Here is a 24,685-nt window from a genome sequence, read left to right as displayed (position 1 = left end):
CCCAATGTCGTAAGTCAACACAACGTTATAAGTCAACACAATGCTATAGGTCAACACAACGTTATAAGTCAACACAACGTTATAAGTCAACACAACGTTATAAGTCAACACAATGCTATAGGTCAACACAACGTTATAAGTCAACACAATGTTATAAGTCAACCCAATGTCGTAAGTCAACACAACATTATAAGTCAACACAATGTTACATGTCAACACAATATTATAAGTCAACACAACGTTATACGTCAACACAACGTTATAAGTCAACACAATGTTATAAGTCAACACAACGTTATAAGTCAACACAATGCTATAGGTCAACACAACGTTATAAGTCAACACAACGTTATAAGTCAACACAACGTTATAAGTCAACACAATGCTATAGGTCAACACAACGTTATAAGTCAACACAATGTTATAAGTCAACCCAATGTCGTAAGTCAACACAACATTATAAGTCAACACAATGTTACATGTCAACACAATATTATAAGTCAACACAACGTTATAAGTCAACACAACGTTATAAGTCAACACAATGTTATAAGTCAACACAGTGTTATAAGTCAACACAGTGCTATAAGTCAACACAATGTTGTAAGTCAACATAATGTTATATGTCAAAACAACATTATAAGACAACACAACTTTATAAGTCAGCACAGTGTTATAAGTCAATCTAATGTTATAAGTCAACACATTGTTATAAGTCAACATAATGTTTAAGTCAAAACAATGTTATAAGTCAGCGCAATGTTATAGTTTAAAATAAGATTCAGCAGTCTTAAGATTGGATGTGAGTGATATAAATAAGGTTTTAACTGCAAAGTATTTATATTCAGCCACTGAGCCTTTTTGTGGTCTTGGGTCCATAATGCATTGTTGAATCTTTCATCACTGAACCCACAGATTAGCGAATATCTCTGCTGTTGACTTTTTAAGTAAAACATAAAGTCTTTAGGTTTGAAAAAAATAATTATCTACTTATTACTAAGTTGTAACTGCAAAATCATAGTTGGGAGATTAAAAGTCCTCTGATAGCTGCTTTACTATTCTGGAGAGTTTCCATTAGGTTAGACGTTACTTATGATATGTATATGCAATATGGTTTAAAAAAGCAGAATAAATTCAATATATTGTTTACTCTTTATCTAAAATTTGCTTTGTTTTAACTTTCTCGAGTTTTGGGTATCAGTGAGTTTCTACCTCATTGTACTCAAGAGTTTTTTTACATAGGTAGATTACAACGAATTCCAATGTTGACAACTGCTCTACACTCAATTTTGATTGTTTCAGCTTATTTTTTCTTAATATTCAGTAAATTATAAATTTTTGCAAATAACAGGTTTAACCAGGATTACATTATTTGATATTAAAGATTACTAGCGACTCATGAAAGAATAATCTTAATTGGTTCTACAGAGTAGGAGATTTAGCAACGCAAGCTGTGAAATCTATCATATACAGGTAATGAAGGCAGTGTCATTCAAGTTGGTGTTATAAACAATAAATGATAAGAATATTACCGCTATTTCTATATTATTCAACACATAAATGCCAGCAAAAACTCATATCGTTATGTGATTCATGAGGTTAAAATACATGTAACTGGCTCATTTCTATTTCAGCAAATTCTTCTTTGACCTGAACAAGTTACATGACATCTTATGTTGGCTACAAAAATAGTCCTCTCACAAGCGTTATGTTTAAAATCTTTCAAAAAATTTTGCTTTATCAAAAAATTCTAATGAACAATAAATTATAATTGTTAATAATTTTATATAAATTTTTTTGATAGTTTCTTGCACTTCAATGATTGCTATGCTTATGATAGCGTTTTACAACAATTTTTCAATCGCCTAAAAACATTGCTGTCTAAATTGGCCGCCTCTGGTTTTACTCGTATATGTGCAACTCCAAAAGCTCAACAACCATGGTCTTACAAGAGTGACATTCTAGTGGTTATGCTTGTTAGCAATTTTAAGCCACGTTTGAAATTTTTATCAATCAAAATTTTTGCGTAGCATAACTCAAATATTCTTGTTGCATTTCATGCATTCCATAGCTGTGAAAATGACATGAAGGCAAAACTATTTGAATAAGGAAATGGATTCATTTATAATTTGGACTTTAAGAACTCTCATCCTCACATGTTTCTTCACAGGTTAGTCTTTAATAGCAATTGAATTTACAAAGTTGAACTTATACCAAAATCCTGCCACAGACTTTTCTTGAGTCAAGAAACAAGGATATTGGAGTGAAAAAGTTGCAGTCATTTTCCTTTTGTTATTCAAAAGTAGAAATCGAATTAATATGTTGCAATGTTTTGGTTTTTTTTTGCTTCTCATTATTTGTTAAGACAGAACTTTATTTAAACATTTTATATGCAAATGCATGTAATGGTACTACTGAGAGATGATCTACACCAAAGATCTGCTAGCAGAGTCAATTGTCTATGACACACAACACCCCGCATTAAAGTTTCTGTGTCATACATGTAGATGCAAAAGTTCTCTACAAGTCTGTGAAAATCATCAAAAATGGTGCTACGCTAATTAAGCGCTGGTTTAATTTTATTTAAAAAGTCTTTGTAGATGCAACTATTTGCCGTCAAATATATTTCAAAACAGTTTTTGAATCAGTTTTGAAAAGCCATTCACGCAATACTTTAGTAGCTTTAGAATAGCTAAAAGCAATGGTGTCGACCTATCTCAAAGGATCTGTAGGGTTAATCTTAGAAAGCGTAGACTTACCAAGTACATCGAGCTTAGATCGCTCTTCTCTTATTACACCAGCTGAAAATGAGCCTAGATAGTTTTTAAGAATTTTGGGAGAAGTTTTGGACAAAGACCTTTGCTGGTCATAAAGTTTTAGACTTTAGAAAAAGCTGCATGTGAGGACATGCAATTTCTCCGGACAAAGCATTTGTCTATTTTAGGTCCTTTTTGCATATACTAGCTGTGCGACCGGGCATTGTCTAGGTATTAAAAATCAACTTATAAACAATGAGAGGTAATGAGAGTTGCCTGCCACTTGCTATTAGCCAGGCACATTGCCAATGGATAACGTGAGTAAGCTTACTAATAAGAGCTACCGCTTTTCATGACTTTGCGCTGTGGCGAAGAGCTATAGCGTATTTGCTCCCATAATATACCGACATATATCACCTAAAAAATCCATCAAGCTCGTGTGGCTGAATTGGTAAGGCATCGGCTGGTGAGCCGGAGGTTCCAAGATCAAATCTTCAGCGATATGGGTTTATTATTCCAAGATTTTAATAGCTATAGCTAGAACTACCCACTTGCCGACATACATACACACAAACTTTGAGAAATATGTATATAAATTTATATATATATTTATATATATATATTTATGTATATATAAATTAAAAAGAGTATCAACTTTACTAAAAGTAAAAACAATAGGGTCAGATTTTATGAGAAGGTTTACTACGCAGCAGTACAAGTTGTTATCTGACGATGAGTACCCAATTTAGATATAGTTTTGCTTTTGAAGGATGCTAATCAAGGAGAACGAATGCACTTGAATGACTAGTTGGCCTAACAAGGAAAAATATCTTAATTGATTGTTGTAAGTGTAGACACATAAGTTAGATATATACAGAATGCGAAACCATCACACGCAATCCTGAAAACCTATGCTAATGGAAACAGATGGTAATCCACATTGTCATGAATCGATGGCTGCAACAACAATTCAAAACAACATCGCCAAAGAATGTAGGTCATTTCAGAATACCAGTACCGAGAGATGCTTGCAGAACTTTATTTGAGTAAAGCAGCCATTATGCACAATGGACATGTCTATAGTCATGAATGAAAAAAGCCCTTTAACCAGACCCTTAATTAAAGACACAGACAAGGACTAAAACGTACAGCAAACATTTTTGCTACCTTCAACAGTGCCAAGTAATCAGACCTTCTGTAAAAGGTCAGATTATATATGTTCAAACTGCTTGTACTTTTTAAGCAGGTTGTTTCTAGCTAGCATGATTAAAGAAAGACTAATACAATTCTTGTGGAACAATAAAGCATAAAGCAATGCTAACGGTGTGGCTAAAGCTCTCTGCGGTGAACTTCTGGCTCCCATGAACTATGACACAGCATTATGTACTTCCTTCTTATTGCTAAGTATCAAAAATGACCAACATGCTATTCCATGGAATTTTATAAACAAAGCGGAGACCAAAAAGTTTTAATAAGTTATGCATTGCCGTGACTATCTGACTATCCGTGACCATTGATGTGACTATTTTTACTGATAGTTACATCAGTAAAGAATCGTTTTAATTACTGTTTGTTTGCTTACAAACAAGTAGTAAGCAAAGATGAAAAAAACTTCTGATTTTGCATGGTAAAAAAATATCATTGATAACAAATTCTAATTGTTAAGCAAACTAGCAAAACAATGCTCTCACTTAGTATGGACTGTGGTGTAACATAAAAAGAAATTGCCAAGTCTCACGAAGAAAAATAAACACACGAAACATATGTATACCATTTTAGCTTGGCCTCTAAAGATGCTGATAGCTCATTCTCCTGTCGGGCGTATGGTCTACAGTATGTAGTTTTGCAGAGAGGTCAGTGAATAATTGCTGATCTAGTGCATCTAAGTGTATGTCAACATTTCATTTTGAAGAACAGTAGATAGTGCATATGATATTGGAGCTGATTGCTTGTCTACACAACACTGATAGCAGTTGTTGGAAACGTTTTGTGCTTGAGTTGTTGTTGGCAATAGAAAACGCAAGTTAGTGAATGAATGTAGCGAACTATTAAGACTATGTGGAAGTGTTGTAAAACTGTTTGAAGTAATTGGCTTGTTTGGTGGTGTAAATTTTTTGGTGATGTTACTTGTGTGGCGGTGTCACTTGTTTGGTGGCAAGACATTGACAAAATAATTAGCCTTTGCCTTTGCAACGGCTACTATGCTTTGAGCCTAGCTCGACTGTTAAATGTTGGCAACAGTGGTAGAACCCTCAACCAGCGATTTTGCAGAGACGATCAGTGTAGTCAGTTTATGAGGTACTTGAAAGAAAAAAGTTACTCGCTGGTCTGATTTAGTTGTCATCAGGCCCTTATTAGCACCATATTTGAGATGTCTCAGCCCTTCTTCAACCCTGGCTACTTGGGTATTTTTTCGAGATGAGTTTTATTTAAAATTTCTTCTGCATGGCAGAAGTTGGGACTAGTAACGGATGACGAGTCTACCATTGATGGATTGTTGGAGAAGTTAATTTTCTAACTTACAGTGTAGGTTAATCCTCTGTTACAAGTTGTAAGTCTGCTGTCATCAGAGTCAGAACAGAAAAGTTGTTTGACATGTGTTTTGAACTTGACCTAAAAAAGCTGCCATTTGTTAAGGGAGCAAGGCAAAAATAAAAGCTTCCAAAGTAATCTATACTGAAGCCAGGTGATGCCATGCAAGTCTAAGCCACTAGTTTAATAGTATAAGTAAATACTATGACACTTGATGCTGCTAGCTTCCAAAACCAAGTTCAGCAAGAGCAAAATACGTCATTTTCATGTTGACAGCTTAAGTTCGCTAGTATGTATGTAGAAAGATAAAACCCATGAATAAACAAAAGATATCTGCTCTAATTTTAACAACTGGCGGAAGCCAGCTGGCCACCAACTCGAGCCAGTTGGTTCAAAGACAAGTTTACTTGACGATAGCCAGCCGGTTGAAAAATAACCTGCCAATTGAAAAATGACCAGCCAGCCTTCTCTTGGACGGAAGGGTGAGAGTAGGCTATATAAACAGCCGTAATTCTTTTCCTCAGTGTGCAGACTGCAAGGACAGCTCAAAAGAGACAGACCCATGCACTCATATTGTAATCATTTTAGTTATAACGTGTTGATATCTGACTGATGAAATATACACTATTAACGAACTCGAAGTGAATGGTTCTTTTAGCTTTGAGAGGTGACATCTTGCACAAGATATTTTACATTACTGACATTTGCAATATATATTTCAAAAAGTATGAGATAATGGCAAGGTGACTTAATAAATTGACTCTTGGAAAAATTTTCATAGTAAGTTGTAAACTAATTGAATGTGACAATATCTAAACTAAAGGAAATTATTTATAATTATGAACAAACCAAAAAAGTAAAAATAAAGGAAGAGAATTACTAAAAACACAAAAACATTTAACACTCCATTTCAAAATAATTGTTTTCTATGTAACAAATTTACTGAAAAGGCAAGTTTGAACTTTTGCAGTTTAAGCATTCACTTGACCGTGGAATTAACTTACCGAGTTGCTGTATTTTATGAAGTCAAGAGTTAATCAGAAACTCAATGTCGATGGCTCTAGTTTTCTAGACCAATTACATACCTCCACTATCAGCACTTCAACTCAGGTTTTGGTTGTTTCTAGCTCAAAGCCTTAAAAATATCAAAGGTTTCCATAAATTTGATTACCACAAACTGCTAGTTCTCTTAAAACTACTGTAGCTTTCAGTGTTGAAGTCGTTGTCCCAGGCAAGTAGAAATGTCTGCCCAAACATGGTTAGAGCTGCATTATTGGTTTAGTGTAAGCTTGGCTGTGTAATCTTGTACTCCAACAAAAAGCCCTGACTAAATCATTGACAACTTGTAGTAGGAAAAGAACCATATCACTATGACTGCTATTTCAGCTGTATGGTCTAGTATACAAATTTTTTACGGGTTATTAATGGCTAAAACATCCTATCCGCAATATTGAATAAATAGTACAGCAATTAATCTCACATAGTATTACTAGGTCTTTCTGGATGGTAATTAAAAGAATGAAAAGGTTTCTGAGATAGGAACTAGTCGATGAGGAATCCTGTAAATTTGTGATCGTTTTTATGATATTTAAATAATTAACATCTGACTGATATGGTAGTGCTGACTGCTGACTGATATGGTAGTGCTGACTGCTGACTGATATGGTAGTGCTGACTGCTGACTGATATAGTAGCGCTGACTGATAGGGTAGCGCTGACTGATATGGTAGCGCTGACTGATATGGTAGCGCTGACTGATATGGCAGCGCTGACTGATATGGTAGCGCTGACTGATATGGCAGCGCTGACTGATATGGTAGCGCTGACTGATATGGTAGCGCTGACTGATATGGTAGCGCTGACTGATATGGTAGCGCTGACTGATATGGTAGCGCTGACTGATATGGTAGCGCTGACTGATATGGTAGCGCTGACTGATATGGTAGCGCTGACTGATATGGTAGCGCTGACTGATATGGTAGCGCTGACTGATATGGTAGCGCTGACTGATATGGTAGCGCTGACTGATATGGTAGCGCTGACTGATATGGTAGCGCTGACTGATATGGTAGCGCTGACTGATATGGTAGCGCTGACTGATATGGTAGCGCTGACTGATATGGTAGCGCTGACTGATATGGTAGCGCTGACTGATATGGTAGCGCTGACTGATATGGTAGCGCTGACTGATATGGTAGCGCTGACTGATATGGTAGTGCTGACTGATATGGCAGCGCTGACTGATATGGTAGTGCTGACTGATATGGTAGTGCTGACTGATATGGTAGCGCTGACTGATATGGCAGCGCTGACTGATATGGTAGCGGTTACTGATATGGTAGCGCTGACTGATATGGTAGTGCTGACTGATATGGTAGCGCTGACTGATATGGCAGCGCTGACTGATATGGTTGTGCTGACTGATATGGTAGTGCTGACTGATATGGCAGCGCTGACTGCTGTTACTAGATGTTGAAAAATAAAACCTAGAGCTGAATAAATTAAAAACAAAGTATAAATTTTGCAAATCGAAGACGGAAAAGAAGTATTTAATAGCGTGCTGATTAAAAGTCTTTTTATTATTTATTAAAATTTAACTGGTGAATTGTTTTTTGTTTGTCATGTTTGGTAAAGCTTTCACACTAGTTAACTTGCTTAATATAATTATATAATATATTATATACTTATATTACGTCTAAGTAATTTAATTATTTATTAAACCAGGAATTCTAATAGCTTTAACTATACTAAACTAGTGGCTGCAGAACTTACATATATACTTCCATGAATCTCTAGAAAGTTTGAACATGTTTAAGATGGAACTATACCACTTATCTTGTTAGAAACTTGAATAATTAACTATATTTTAACAGTTTCTGTAAAACATCATAATTTCTCAGATTTTTTAAGCAATTTGCCAAATTATTTCACTTTCTACCAGTTGACACATTTTTAAATTTTCTGAAGTTTGCCTGTATTATGTTTCATCGAAAACTGTTTTAGAAGTAACATACATGTATGTTTATTTTAGTTTCATTGAGAGGACAATCTTACTATGATATTACATTTCCATTTTCAAATAGAGGCAGCTGTCAAGCGCGCTGGATGCATATAAACACATACACGTAAGGCAATGTATATTCATTTTGCATACCTTTTTAACAAATGCTTGACTGAAAGTTATTTATCTTCCAGCTGTTTTACTGAAACTTCGCAAAAACTCCTAGACAGATTTTCATCATTCACGGTTTGTTTCGTCATTTTATACGGGCCAGCAACAGGTTTTCAACTAATATCAACTTACGTGATATGAAGAAATTGCATGCAACACCTAGCAATTATTTTAAAAATATCATTGCTAGCTGCTTTAACGATTTTTCAATTAATATCCTTTCTCTTAGCAGAGAACAGTATTTTAAATTATATTTGTCAAACCATTTATTTGACTTTATTAGTTAATTATTGCCTTTTCCTTTTTTTGTTTTTTATTGCTATATAGCAAAATTTGAGAAACATTTTATTTGAAATGAAATTAATGCCAATAAAGTAATACATGTATTGCCATATTTTATTTTGACCATCAAAGCAGAAAAGCTAAAAAGTGTTTTAATCGGAAAATAGGATGATCTTCTAAGCGTATAACTAATAGTATTAACAATAGAAATGTTTTAGTTATTTTGACTATTCCAGCTTGGAGAATATTTTCTATTATTATTTAAAGGGCAGAGAAGGCTACCAAAGACTATTATGACCGCATTCTTACTGTGAGAAACAATACTTGTAAAAGACAAGGAGCATGCCAAGACCTTACTGATGTAAGTGTTAAAACAAAAACGGAGTCATTAATGAGTTCACTAATTTACTTGTTAGAAGTTTTTATAATAATTTGCATGGATCTGTAGTCGATAGTAAACTTTTTGCAGTATATTGTTCAGATGACAGTTATTGCCATAAAAGAAAGACAATATTAAATATACATGCATATTTAATATTTATGAAATATTAAATATCATGTTTATTTAATTTGTCTAATCACTCTTCTTTTTTATATAACTTTTAAGCAAATTAAAAGAAATATGTAAAGATGCTGTTTATGTACTAATACTGATTTAGGCACATTCTGCATCATATTCACTATGTTTCCATTCGGCAAATTTGCGCATTAGGAACTGTGCGCGTGTTGAGTTGCTGCGTGGCCGGTGTTACAATGGGCAATCGCATATTGCGGATTAACTTGCTGCTTTGTTAAAAGGGGAAGGATTTCTAAACCAGGTCTTAACGTCGAGTTCGAAAATGGTCAAATCAAAATAGGAATGACTGAAGTTTGGGAAATGTTTAAGATTGATTATCTTGTGCATCATTAGTGAAGGCCATTACCATTTTTTGCATGTATGAAACATTTGGTAAAGGACTACTTATCACCGTAGTCGCAGTTGGAAATCTAAGATTCTGTCGCCATTTCAAAGGTGATAACCAAAATGCCCCAAAGTTTTGTTTTTAAATGAATGTGTAGGATAAGTTCGGAAAGTTTAATTCTTTTTGAAGGTTGAAGATAACAATCTATACAAATATGATCACACCACATACATTTTTATTTGTATATTTAAAGCCATATACATATTTACAACGTATGACTTGAATCCAATTTCTTAGTTAACAAACAAACTGAAGATTGTTAAAATAAACTCAGGCTTGGTTTTGCTATTTAACATTTATTCATGTTTCCAATTGTGGCCTATTACTACTTGGTTTAAATTTTGCTGTAAAAATATCAAGACCTTCACTTTCCATTATTAATAGCCTTTGCGCAAAGAAATCAGCTTTTTTAAAACTTTTGTGTTAATGTGACGGGCAGAGACAACTCACACCAAAATAGATCAAACCAACTTAACCCATTTCTGACCTATCTGACTTGGCACAGACCTACAGAGGGAGGCAGAGCCTGTTACCTATAAAAAGCACAGGCGGGAAGCTATAAACCCACTCAATTTGCACATTTTTGTGAATGCTTGTCTTGGACAATTTCGAAGTGGATGCAAATACGTTATTCTTAACTTGAAACATGCGACGTTTGTCCTCCCTGAGTTTCGGCATTGAGCTAGTAAAGGTGACACAATAAATCTCCTTACAGTAGCTTCTAATCGTCTCCACTTGTAGATTTTTGTATAGAAGTATCAAGTTCCTCATGCGTTCTCAACATACGACAGTTTATTTTTTCCAATTGTACAACTTCACTAACTGTTTTAGATTTCTTAACGATGGCTATTACATTGAGTTTCCTGCAGCTACTATATATGAATTTCAGTGGTTGTCGTTTTATATTTTCGATAAAACCGGTGATATAGCAATTAAAACCTAGCCATGAAAACTCCGCACAGCGCTGGATTTGATCTCAGTACCTCAAGATCTAAATTTGGTGAGCTTAATTATTATGCTAAATGAAATGCAGTGGATTCATTGGGCATATAATCATTACATTGGTCAATAGACGGTAAAACCTCTAATTGAATGTCATGGCACTCTATTTTTCAACCTTTCTTTGATAGCGGCAGTCGATTGGAGGTGGCGGTCAAATTGAAGCTGTTGGTGTATTTTTCAAATGGCTCTTCAGAATTTTCGGAAGATAAATTCAGCCCTATTACGGGAGAAGCGAACGTCGCTTATATTTTTCTCTCTTTTTTTCTGTGGAGTGATATTAAACATTTTGAATGAAATAAATCTGCTAACATACCTTCAAATTGTCAAATATCTCTCAATAAATATGTATCAAAAAACCGAGAAATATATCTACCAGTGGATATCGATTGCTTACAATTGACCTGCAATGATATCATAGCCTGTGTTTTTCTTTGCAAATTGTTGGATTGTTCAATTTTTATTTTGTTCCAAATTTGAAGACATATTTTGATTTTATATCTATATTTAACAATGTTGAGCAAAAACTCATTGATATGTTTGCTACAGTTTGCTGCAAAAATTAGCTTTTTATGTGCAATAGAGGGTTAGTTATGAGCATCGATCCATTGTAAGCCATGTTAAGATAACCAAAGGGATGCTATTAAATAACAAGTTATAAACCTGCATATTTATAAATTACACAATAATTATCTATCAATCGATACAAAAATATACACACAAACCACATACACAAACTATACTTATATTATTAAAGAAACAAAAATTAACGTTTTTAAAACAAAAGTATTTCCGTTGTTTGCTTCGATAGTTGCTTCTGATTGTTGTTTTTGATGAAACAACTATCTTTTGGTTGTTCAATACCTTCCATCTTTTGCACTGCTCAACTAGTCAATACTAGCTTTCAAACAATTTTTGGCAGAGCAAAACTTACACGCACTGCATTTAGCACCAATGCAACGTGTAAAATTTGGTTGCTCAATGTAACCTTTGGTCCAAAACTTGCAAACCGGCTTTTACATGTGGCTGCTCCGAAGTATGAGAATTGCGTTAAACAAGGAACTACTATTAGCCTGAGACAGTTAGTAGTTATTTTGATGGTGTTGCTTTCAAACTTCCATTTACAATCGAAAAGTTGAACAATTTTTAAATATTTACATGTACTTCGAATTATTACGAACGCGTTAAACAAGGAACCACTATTAGTCTGAGACAACGATTATTTCTTTAAAAATTAAATTTAAGCTGTTTTTTTTCTGTATATGTAGGCTACTTTGAAGTAGAAAGACTGTGTTAAACAGAGAACGACTACTAGCCTGAAACCGTTTTTGATTATTTCTATGGTTTTGTTTTCCAAGTCTTAGCAAAAAGACGAAAAGTTTTGGAATTGGACAACAAGAAAATTAATTGTTATTGATATATATATATATGATTTATCGACAATATGATTTTGTGAACACCTTTCTCAATATTAGTTGATATTATGAGCCTGAAAAGATCAAATATTGTCAAAGTAGCGGTCAAACTGAAATGGCGTTCAATTGGAGAGTAGCAGTCTATTTTTCAACCCTTTTCTCAGGGTGGCGGTCAATTGGAGGTGGCATTCAAATATAGGTGGTATTCAATTAGAGGTTTTACGGTTGTCACGTTTGAAGCACTTGCTCAGCGTTATTAACTAGCCCTATTGACAGCTGCTTGTAACCATTGTTAAGCTCATCCAAAATGTGGGTACTGTTTTAGTAAATAATTCAGTAAAGTTCTAGCTTTTTAGGTAATGTACTCAAGTTCATCAGGTAAGTATTCTATCACCTATGCAATGCCAGGCATTCATTTCAATAACTATACTCTACAACCATTATTATTCCTGAGAATAAACTCTAGTCTCACTCTGATCTTAAAACATTATACTTTTCATGACTTCATGGGAACTTGTGAACCTTGCATGCAATTGTAGAAAAGTTTGCAAGAATGCGGTTGGACTCTACTTTGTGGTTTGGCTTATTTGGTCCCATACTTATGCATAAATCAAAGAAAATATAACCGAACCGAACTTCAAAATTATTATCCTTCAAATTACGGATGTAATGGGTATATGGCTCATGGTGCTAGAGACAGTATCGCAGTGGCTCCTAGATACTCAGGTAAGAATACTATGCAAATAAAAATCTTGAGAAATGCATGAAATGCAAAAAAATTAAACAGGCTGTATAATAGCAAAGTGCTACTGAGAGACAAAGAGAAAACTATTTATAATAATTTGTTTTCCTATATTACTTCATTATTGTTAATATTATCTTTTGAAAAATCATGAACAACCTCAAATTTTGATATGTGGTAATAAATTGGTGTGCAGAACAAAAAATATAGGCTTTCCAACCTCAAACATTACCTGATATTATGAAAACTACCCAACAATCACCATCTTTCTTGTATTGTTACAATTATAATTTAAATCCTAAAGCAATTTATTTTTAACATTCAAAGCGTGGTCATATCTTGCTGATCTTACATTAAGATGCAACTGGTTTGTTCTATGTGAAATCTAGCAGTTGTTTTGGTATAGACCAACTTATTATTCTAGCCAAATGTTTTTAACATATTTGCTTTCTTATTCCTGGCATTGTTGAAACAAGTGTAAAATTATTGTTAGTGAGTGAGAGATCAATTTTAATGAATGCATTCCATACTATGTGAACTAGTACTTTTTATAAACATCGTTGTCTATCTGAGTCGATGGATTGGATACGATACTAGCTACTGGTGTAGAGAGTTTGTTCGATTCTTTAGCCTGAGCTGACTATGAAAGTGATGTTTCTATTGTACGACTAGTTTCAGTAGCTGGATGTTCTTTTTTGTTGGCACTTTAAGCTATGTCATATATATTCGTAAGCACAATAGAGTGATATGGCAACCTTCTGTTCATGTCAATATCATGGATCACAGATCATGGATATTTGTTAGCCTAAGTGAGTTCTTGTAGCATAACCTTGATTGCTTATAGACCGACTTGACCAGCAAATGTAGTTGGTGCTGAATTTGCTCTGAAAATCTAACAATGAACTTTGTACTTGCTTTTGAACATTTCCTAGCTTATAATATTGTGATTTGCGTAGTAATTAGTATATGGACTGTTTTTCTTTAGAACATCAAGCAGTCTGTGAAAAAATTGTCATTCAATCTAAAACAATTATTCGATGCTCCTTTCTGACAGGCAGTGCAGTATTTAGTACGCACTCTCTAGATTTCTTTAAAACAAACAGTGTAGTTGCTTCTAACACCATCACATCTGACTCAGGTGATTAAGTAATTTGTTCTGCCAATGCTGATAAACCAACCGGCTACATGTAGCTATTTTGGATAAATGTCTGTGGTTTTTCAAAATGTCTCATCATGCAGCATCATAAATATAAGCTCAATGAAATTTTTCATCCTTGAAAGCTTCAAAGGAAGTTTATTAGAGTTCATTGTACATCGGTTTGTTGAGAGTAGTTGCTTAATTAAAGCCTGCTAGCTTCTGCGTTTTGGCAGACAGCTCAGTGGGATTCTCTATGAAGTTTAAAGCTATCTATATCAATTGGTTATTTTTTAAATATGTTAGCATTGTTATTATGATAGTCTGACATTATTAAACCAATCGTACAAGCAGATAATAAACTTAAACACCTACTACTGCCTCAGCTGTGATTGGTCACTCAGAAAGTGTGTTGTAAAACACTGACTGTAGCAAGCTGTAACTTGGACATATGGCTCCAAAGAGGGCTTTCACATTTAAAAAGATAAGTAGAAGTTATGCTAATTTCTGTAAATAATAATTGTAAAACCAAACTACCATAAAATCTCTAATTGAACGCCCCTTCTATTTAAATGCCACCTCTATTTGAACGCCACCTCTAATTGTATGCCACCTATATTTGACTGCCACTACGAGAAAAGGGTTAAAAAATAAGCAACGTAGCTATCTGAGCAAACAACGAAAATAATTTTGTTTTAAAAACATTAATTTTTGTTTCTGCATGTAATATAAGTATGATTCATTTGTATCACTTGTTCAAAAACATATATTTGTATCATTTAATAGATTAGCATTATATAACTTATAAATTTGCAGATTTATAGCATGTTGTTTAATAGTGACCATGCAGCTATCTTAACAGAGCTTACCAATGATCATTGCTCATAAATCCACTTCTATTGCACATAAAAAGCTAGTTTTGCTGCAAACAGTAGCAAACATATCATTGGGTGCAATGAGCTTTTTATGCAACATTGATAAATAGAGACATATAATAAAAACATGTCTTTAAATTTAGAATGAAATAAAAATTGAAAATGCCAACAAACTGCAAAAAAGGACACAGGCTATAATATCATCGCAGGTCAATTGCAAGCAATAGATATCAACTGGTAGAAATATTTCTTGGTTTCTCGATGCATATTTATTATAAGATCCTTGACAACTTAGAGAGAAGTTAGCAGGTTTATTGCATCCAAAAGGTTTAATATCGCTCCACCGGAAAAAAAGAGCAAAATATAGGCAACATTTGCTTTGCCCCTAATAGGGCTATTTATCTTCCCGAAATTTTGCTGAGCCATTTGAAAAATACACCGCCAACCTCTATTTGAGCGCCACCTCTAATTGACCGCCACTATAGAGGAAGGGTTGAAAAATAGCGCGTCATGGCGTTCAATTACAGGCATTCAATTTACCGTATGTATACCGTATGTTGAATAACATATGGTACAACCTGTAACAAAGCTGTCCGAATTGTTCTAACAACTCATACATGTTGGTAGAATGCAACACAGTGTTAGAATTATTAGAATTATCTGCAACTGTGTTAACAAACAAAAACCAATGAGATAACAAATAAATAATAATTGTTTATCTGTTCTATACTACAATTACATATAATGTTTAATATTTATTTTATAATTCTATAACACAATATGTTACATAAAAATTGCTGATGACAAGCAGTTTCTGCAGTTAATAATGAACCCGTCAGCTAAAATGGCTTCTCCTGTTTAATTATTGTATTAGATAGACATGAACTGTTTTGATAATTGATCGATTGCAATCGTGGTGAAACTATTTTCTGAAAAATTGCACAAGTAGCATCTGATTTTGTGAATACAGTATTAGTAGAGTAAAGCTGATATTTAGCAAAAACTATTTGGTCGCCAAGAACAAGAGAACCTTTCAGCAAGAGCCATTATGCGATAAGAGTAGGAATGACAGCTGATTATTGCATAAGCTGTCTGCTTGTATGAACTCATACACAATCATTCATTACTATTGTTCTTTTGTAGAATTCTGCAGGAAAAATGACTACATAATCAGATTTCATAATCCTTCAGCTATCGCCGGAGGCCGCGTATTTGTTGGAGATATAGCAAAGGTATGATGCGCACCACTGCTCTTTCACAAGTCTGCAATTTTTTTGGTTTTGGATTAGTCAACAAAAACTTGGCTATTTAGTTTTACTAGTATTTATGGAATAAATTGACAGTTTTGTAAAATATTGCGAGAAACTTAGTCGAGGTCAGCCGAAGTAGAAGACATTAGGAGTTGTCTACTTCCAATCAATGCAAGTAAATTGTTGAACTTAGCCTACATAAAAGTGTAAAGTAATCAACCGAGTTCCTTTACTAGCTCTAAAGAAACCAAACCACTCGAGTGAAGTATATATATTATATCTATTATATATATATAATATATATTATATCTATTATATACATACAACAAGCTTTTACTAATGCTATACTCAGTTCAACTGAAGCCAGACACATTATCTATATATGTAAATGTCAAATTTTGTGTCCTTCATTATGGCTAGCTATACATGAAGCTATTAAAATATTGGAATGAAGAGCTCACATTGTGCTGGATTTGAACTCACAAAGATTGCAACCCCATGTTTAGTCACATGATTGCAACCAAACATATTGCCACAAGTCTACGAAGGCTCATGTTATGTACTGTATACCCTCTCTCAATTTCACACCATAAATAGTGTATTAATTGATACATCGCGCCTAAGGGTTACGTTATCCCTGTGATAAAATATTGTTTGCCTAACTCTATGAAATGCGATCTTTTTTGTTCTTACCATATTATGGTGAGTTTGTTTTCTCACCATACAATATCAACAAAACTGATCTCGAAATTACGATTTAGTGATTTGTGTATCGATTATATACGTCAGTAGGAGATATACATTGCTCGCCATCTCAGTTTGGCATTGTCTGTTATGGTAAAAATGGATTCGCCAACAGAAAAGTAATAAAACTTAAGTTAAAAGTTTGAAGTTTACCAAAACTTCTTTCAAGTATACATGTATTTGTTTAGTAAGCTAAATTTATTTAAGCTAGGTTTGGCGTTTATGTTACACGTTTGTCTCGAACATAGAAACTTTTCACAGTACGTTTTGCAAGTAGTACATTGTAATGCTACATTTTCTTGCAGATCATAACCACAAAATACACAAAGTTATTGTAGATAAGTATAGTTACTAAAGTTAATTTATTGTTTTGTTACTGTTTTTGAATGATGATGAATTTGATGATTTTTACCAGGTGTTTGCATTCGATAATTACTATGGGTTTCTATATCACTCTATACAGTACTTTGGCCTTGTGATGCCAACACTAAAACTAATTAAAATAGTATGATTATATACTAAACAATTTTTCATTGTAATCATAACAAAACAGACTATATTCAGACATTACCTGCTAATAATTTCACATTCACATTCAAACACCTTTACAGTTTTACTTTTTCTCCTATTTTATTTCACCTAAACACTTCTTTCATTATATGAAATTTAAAAGTTGTGATTGTAATAAAAAGTTTGAAAACCTTCACAGTTGTTTTAATTTTTCTCTTAATTTATTTGAACTGCACATAATACACTTTTCTCATGATATGAAGTTTAAAAGTTAGAACAGTAAAAGTTGTATATGCCAAATAAAAATACATTTGTTATCCAAAGACTTTTTTACTACCCAGGCAACACCTGGAATTCACCTAGTACATATACGAGTACAGTTCAGGACGCATTAAACATACAGTAAACTGCGCAATGAGATACTTTGATACTTTCTTTTGCTCATCTGAGACAGTTCTATATGCTTTACAGTTCACCACTTTAAGCTCAGCTGATCATGCATACATGACTCGGCTTCAGTACTATAAGAAACTACCGAATGACTGTTGTTGCCTGGGTAATAAAAGTCTTTGCACAAAAAAATTATCTTTTTTAAACATAACAACAGTTACCATTTTAACTTTAACAATTTAACTTTCAAACTTCATATCATGAGAAAACTGTTTTGCAGGGTCATATAAACTAGGAAACGAAATTAAACAACTATAAAAATGTTTAAATGTAAATGTGAAATAATTAGCAAGTAATAGCTAAATTAAGTCTGTTTTGGTACGATTACAATAAAATATAATTTGGTAATGATACTATTACCGCAAACTGCGACAACAAAATAAAAGTCCTCAATGTGTTGAATTAATAATAACAATTCGTGCTTAGAAGTGTGTGGGTATAACAAGTGTTACTGTTCCAGCAGAAGCTATCCATCAAAACTTTGAATATAACGATACTGGTACTTTTCAATACTGGTGCAAATGTAAAATTGAGATATTGGACTGTCCTTGTTTCGTACTTTTTCTGACTGAACGGAGAGGGAATGTAAAGACTATTCCTACTCGAGCTAATACAAATGTTTGCGTAAAAAGTATTAACCTTTACCAAATTAGCAATTGAACCCTACGTAAAAGCCGAAATATAAGTGTAACGGCACATTTGAATTTGAAGAAGCATATTTGAAAGTTACAAGTTAAAAAATAGGTAATGGTAGCAAAAGAATAGTTTTGAAACGATTTCAAAAAATAACAGATGCAAAAGGTAATATTAGTTAATAATCAAAAGTGTGTGATAAGAGCGATAGAATCATAAAAACAGCGTAGCTTGGTGGCTAAATGCGCGGTTTGAAACTTGCAGTTGCAATCATTAGGAGTTCAAGTCCAGTAGAGTGCGAGCTTTTAATTCCAAGAGTTTAATATCTATAGTTGGTCATAATGAAGAACACACAAATTTTGAGATTTGCATATGTAAATAATGTGTCTAACTTTAGTTGAGCTGAGTATAGCGTTTCTAGCCGGGCTGACTTTGGTCTAGCAATTGACCTGGCTATAGCTGTGCCAAATGTACTCAGCCGACTGGCTCGATCTCGCCTGATTGATTGTGTATGCAACTAGTTTTTGACCGTTTGGTTAAAAAACGCCCAATGCTAGTGTTCTCCTGGCTTTCACCACAAAAGGATAATAATGTTTTAGTACTAAAAATGCAAACTGCATGTTGTGTGCCATTACTAAATAAAATGATACACATTATTTTAAATAATAAACAGTAAAGATGAAGCTAACATTTATTTGTGGAAATTGTATCCACAAACATTTCATTTTCTATAGTAGCTATAAGCTATAGCAACTGCTACATCTTTAGTGGCACTACGCTGCACCACAACTAAGCTTTTGAGATTGCGCTCTAATAAATCATTGCTTTGTTATATTGATTAGTAAACAATGTATTACATAATTTTGCTTTAAATCTGAGTTTTTACAGGTTTAAATTTTTTATTAAGTAAAGTATGGTTTTCTATCAATATATTTAAATATAATCCCATTATGCGAGTTAAAAGTTTCAAGGTTTTGAAAATCTTTAACTCAAATGGTGAAAATGTAGAATAAATGGTTCTGACACAAAAGTGTTCTTTTATGTTCTCCCTTCTTTGCCAGGATCACCAATTGAACCTCTGACTAAGCAGTCAGAGGCTCAAAACCAGTATGCAAAAACTCAACATCATTTTTCAAAAAATTTTAAATGGAATTTTGAAACTTCTTATATAATTTTTCAACATAGTATATTTAAATTTTTATAAACCACTACTATATGTTCAGAAAATTAAAAAAAAAGATCCATAGCGGATATAAATTATTAAAGCAATCCTCTAAATGCTTGTGATGAAATAAAATCAAACTACAGTTTTCCTATAATTTTCAAAGGTTTCATTCATCTTTGAATCTGAATGTTTTAGAATAAATGCAAAGCGTAAGAAAACTAGAACAATGAAGTTTGACAACTATACAATTTTCATTTTAAAACAGGCTTCTTAGCTGTGTTTGGTTATTATAAGTTTTAATGTACAGCAGTGATATAGGATACTTATGTCAACATTTAATTCGCGTAAACAGTAAGAATGGTAACTTTGTATAAAATGATTATCTGTAGATTTTATCTAGTTTATTTACCCCTTATAAAAACAAGTACTTAAGAAAAAGAAGTTAACATTTCCCAAAAATAAATTTAATAAAAAGATGAGACCTAAACTAAATTTTGATTTACTTTTTGAGAAACTGACAAATATGCCAGATTCTACTAAAATCTTTACGAATTATACTGTTTAAATTTAGATGGTTTGCTATGACAGCAATTGTTACAAAAGGTGGCTTTCAGTGAAAATGTTAAAACATGGAAAAACCTTTCACTAAAGACAACGTTTCTAATGCTATTTATTACTTCTTATAAATTCATGGAGCTTTACAAAGCAAAATCTGCAGTCAACTGATCTATTCGAACTTTACCAGTTAAAACTCTGGTTTGCCTCTATATATATATATATATATATATATATATATATATATATATATATATATATATATATATATATATATATATATATATATATATAAACTATATTAACTCTAGCACTCTCTTCTAGTGAACTGCAACCTTCTTCTTCATCAGTATATATATATATATATATAAATTGTTTCCTCACCCCGGACACCCCGTATGGGTGGTAAATTCTGCTCTAACTCGGGTCTCCTACCAGAGACCTGGGAGTTTGAGCACTCGCCTCAAGATCTTAGCCGTTCCCAATCGCGCACTTTTCTGCAACTCACCTGAGTTGATTGTTGTTGGTATTTGGGCAAGCCACATTTTATGTGCCGGTGTTATTGCGCCCAGTGCCCCAATGACTACTGGTATTACAGCTGTTCTTACATTCCAGCATTTTTCAATTTCTTCTCCAAGAGGGAGATATTTCTCTACCTTTTCTTTTTCTTTGCTGACTATATTGTAGTCATTGGGTACTGCTATATCTATTATAGTAGCCCTCTTGTTCTCCTTGTCTACCACCACTATATCTGGTTGGTTTGCTAGGACATGCTGGCCAGCTCGGATGCAGAAGTCCCAGAGGATCTTAGCGTGGTCATTTTCATTGACCTTACCAGGAGCTTCCCAACAGTGTTGTGGTTTATTAAGGCCATACTCATCACTTAGACTTCTATACACAACACCTGCGACATGATTATGTCGCTCAGTATATGCGTTCCCTGCTAGCTGCTTGCATCCACTGATGATGTGTTGGATGGTCTCAGGTGCATCTTTGCACAGTCTGCATCTAGGATCGTCTCTAGTGTGATAGATTTTCATTTGGAGTTGCCTTGTTGGGAGCACTTGCTCCTGGGCTGCCATGATTAGCGACTCTGTATTGGCCGTTAGGTTTCCTTTGTTCAGCCACATATATGTCTGGTGAAGATCGCCAACCTTAGATATTTGTTGGTGGTAAGCACCATGAAGAGGTTTCGTGTGCCAGTCAATTTCCTCATCATCAGGGCGTAGGTCCGTTGTAAGAGCAGCCGATTGAAATTCAGCTAGCAACTTATCTGAAATGGCCATGGAGGCTGCATATGCTTTGATGCTTTGCTCCTCCTTTTTCACTGTCTGCTGCACACTTTTGAGTCCCCTACCGCCATCTTTCCTATCAAGATACAATCTAGTAGTATCAGATTTAGGGTGGAGTGCTCCGTGCATGGTCAGCAGTTTACGAGTTGCTATATCTGTTTCTTTGATGGTTTCCTCAGTCCACTTTATTATGCCTGCTGGATATCTTATTACTGGCAGTGCGTAGGTTTTTATTGCCATGACTTGGTTTTTTGGCATTGAGCTGGCTCCGTAGGACCTGCCGAAGGCGTTTCTTGTATTCGGTAATGGCTTTGCGACGTACATCGGCTTCGTGGTTGATGTTGCTTTGCATAATCCCCAAATACTTGTACCCTTCTTCTATATCTTTGATAGTACCATTTGGCATTCCTAGGCCATCTGTGAGCATAGAATGGCCTTTCTTAAGAACTAGCCTTCCACATTTCTCAATACCGAAGGTCATTCCGATGTCCTTGCTGTATACCTGAGTGAGGTGTATTAGCGAATCAATGTCCCTTTCTTTGTTAGCGTACAGCTTGATGTCATCCATGTAGAAGAGGTGGTTTATCTTGGTGCCACTCTTAAACTGGTACCCATATTGAGTCTCTTCCAGCATATTGCTTAGAGGGTTTAGGCATATGCAGAAGAGCAGCGGTGATAAGGAGTCACCTTGATAGATGCCTCGCTTAATTTGTACACTTGCCAGCTTTTTGCCATTAGCCTCCAGTCCCGTCTTCCATTTGGTCATTGACATCTTGATGAATGCCACAAGAGCAGGGTGAACATTGTACATACTGAGGCACTCAAGTATCCAACTATGGGGAATTGAGTCATAGGCCTTTTTGTAGTCAATCCAAGCCAAGGCAAGATTGGTTTGCCTTCTCCTGCTGTCTTGACAGACTGTCCGATCCACCAGTAACTGATGATTAGCTCCTCGGGTGTTGCGACCAATTCCTTTCTGAGCACTGGTCATATAGTGACTCATGTGCTCTTCCAGCTTGTCTGCAACTATTCCTGAGAGCAGTTTCCAAGTAGTGGGCAAGCACGTTATTGGTCGATAGTTTTTGGGAATCGGCCCCTGCTTTGGATCTTTTATCAGAAGTACAGTTCGTCCTTTGGTCAGCCATTTTGGATGGTCACCTTGTTCTATTAGGCATTCCATCTGCTTAGCCATTCTAGTGTGAAGTGATGTCAATTTCTTTAACCAGAAGGCTTGAATCATGTCATGGCCAGGTGCTGCCCAGTTCTTCATACGCTGCACTCTGCACTTGATGTCCTCTTTGCTGATGGTGAGTCCTTGCTGAGCCACAGTGTGTTGATGGCTCTCTTTAAGCCTCTTCAGCCGATTTGCAGTGGTGTTATGAGTAGTCTCTTTCTCCCAGATGTCCTTCCAGAACTTTGAAGTGCTAGATCGGGGAGGCTCAGACATTGGCTTCTGCAGTTCACCTTTGAACTGGGAATACACTCTAGATGGATTATTGATGAACAGTTTGTTCATACTCTTGTTATCCCGCTCTTTGGTGTACTGCTTCAGTCATGCCGAGAGTGCTACTAGCTGCTGTTTGGCAGGTTCTAGAGCTTCTATTTTGGCTTCCCTTTTTGGACGCTCCAAACTGTGGTTAGATCTCTCACTGAGCCTACTAACTTTCTTGCGCAAGTCCTTGATCTTATTTTGTAGCCTCAGCTGCCAGGATGGAATGGCTTGAAGCCTTGTTGGCAGTGGCTTAATATCCATCTCCTCCAAGATGACGGTTGCTGTGCTGTAGATTAAGGCATTAGTCTCACTGATTGATCCAGTTGAGATCGACTCCAGTGCCAAGTTAATGTCTTCTAACAGCTTCTTAGATATATCTAAGAAGCTGTATTCTAACAGCTTCTTATATATATATATATACATATATATATATGTATATATATATACATATACAAAAAACTACAGTTAAATTAGAATGGAAACATATATTATATATATATACATGTATATATATATACATGTATATATATGTATATATATATATATATATATATATATATATATACAAAATATATATATATTTTGTATTTTGTATATATATATATAATATATGTTTCCATTCTAATTTAACTGTAGTTTTTTGTGATTCTTTTATTTTTGATTTTTAACTGAAATGTATTATGAACTAATAATTAGTTTATAAATACAATTGCATTTTTACTGCAGTTGATATGCTTAATTTTATGTTCTGAATAAAAATCTTTGACAAACTTTAATAGGCTTTTAATTAATGGCAATTTCTCCTTGCATATTAGCAGCAGATAAAAATGATGCACTTGCGCACATGCATACAGATGAGTGGTTTAGTAAGAATTATTTTAACCAAATTAAAAATCAACATTGGAATATAAACTTCAATTTTTTTGCCAACTCTGAACTGATAAAATGAATCATGGCCCAGCGACATTAACTCAAACCTTGTAGCAGTCGTTCGAAAAAATTATCTATTTCTTTGTTTAAAAAAGTGACTTTTTGGTTTGATATTTACCTCATATGGTAATGCCTTGTTGTAGAGGTTCTGTTGTTTTATATGCTCAATTACTGTCTGAGTGGCATTAGGCAAATCTAAAAGTAGAATATATATTGCTGAGCACAATAAAGGAAAGTGCCAAAAATCTGACTTACTGATTCTGTCTAATTTCAGCATTCTTAGACCACAAGATTACAAGTGTTAAGACATTCACATCACATGAACAAGCGATGCGTGTTAGGGCTAATGTCAGATAGTGTCTTTATTTAGAGGGATGATCCTCCGCACAGCGCGTTTTGGTACAGCAAGCAAACCATATGTTTTTGGATGAGAGTAAGGGGTAACAGAAATGCCAGAAAAGTAAATCTGTTTGCTACACGAGTGCATCAACTACCTCGGACCATCAGTAACAGGTATTAAAATTGATAATGTAAGCATAGTCCTAGTAGATATATATTCATGAGTAAAATCTTGTATTGCCCAGTCTAGAGCCTGATGGTTGGATCAACAATGTGTCTTCAACCAGAACTACGGTCTTGCTTGTCACTACCTCGCTCTCACTTATAGAACCACAACTACGGTCTTACTTGTCATTACCTCGCTCTCATTTAGAGAACCACAACTACGGTCTTGCTTGTCACTACCTCGCTCTCACTTAGGGAACCACAGGTACGGTCTTGCTTGTCGCTACCTC

The 24,685-nt window shown here is 34.5% G+C and overlaps 2 protein-coding genes across 2 annotated transcripts in view; one reads left to right on the top strand and one right to left on the bottom strand.

Annotated features, from left to right (window-relative positions):
* Positions 1-6,884: 6,884 nt before the first annotated feature.
* The window catches only part of LOC137400846 (streptococcal hemagglutinin-like), a 26,936-nt gene continuing 9,135 nt past the window's right edge, over positions 6,885-24,685 (bottom strand). The window contains exon 2 of the mRNA XM_068087189.1: positions 6,885-7,753. Coding sequence (XP_067943290.1) covers positions 6,885-7,753 — 869 coding nt within the window. The remainder of the gene's footprint in view (positions 7,754-24,685) is intronic.
* The window catches only part of LOC137400348 (uncharacterized), a 26,533-nt gene continuing 17,855 nt past the window's right edge, over positions 16,008-24,685 (top strand). Inside the window, exon 1 of the mRNA XM_068086677.1 lies at positions 16,008-16,102. The gene's annotated coding sequence lies outside the window, so the exon portion shown is untranslated. The remainder of the gene's footprint in view (positions 16,103-24,685) is intronic.

The sequence above is a fragment of the Watersipora subatra genome, chromosome 7 (assembly GCF_963576615.1).
Source record: "Watersipora subatra chromosome 7, tzWatSuba1.1, whole genome shotgun sequence".
Classification (NCBI taxonomy): Eukaryota; Metazoa; Bryozoa; class Gymnolaemata; order Cheilostomatida; family Watersiporidae; genus Watersipora; species Watersipora subatra.
This window is presented reverse-complemented; position numbering and strand designations above follow the sequence as displayed.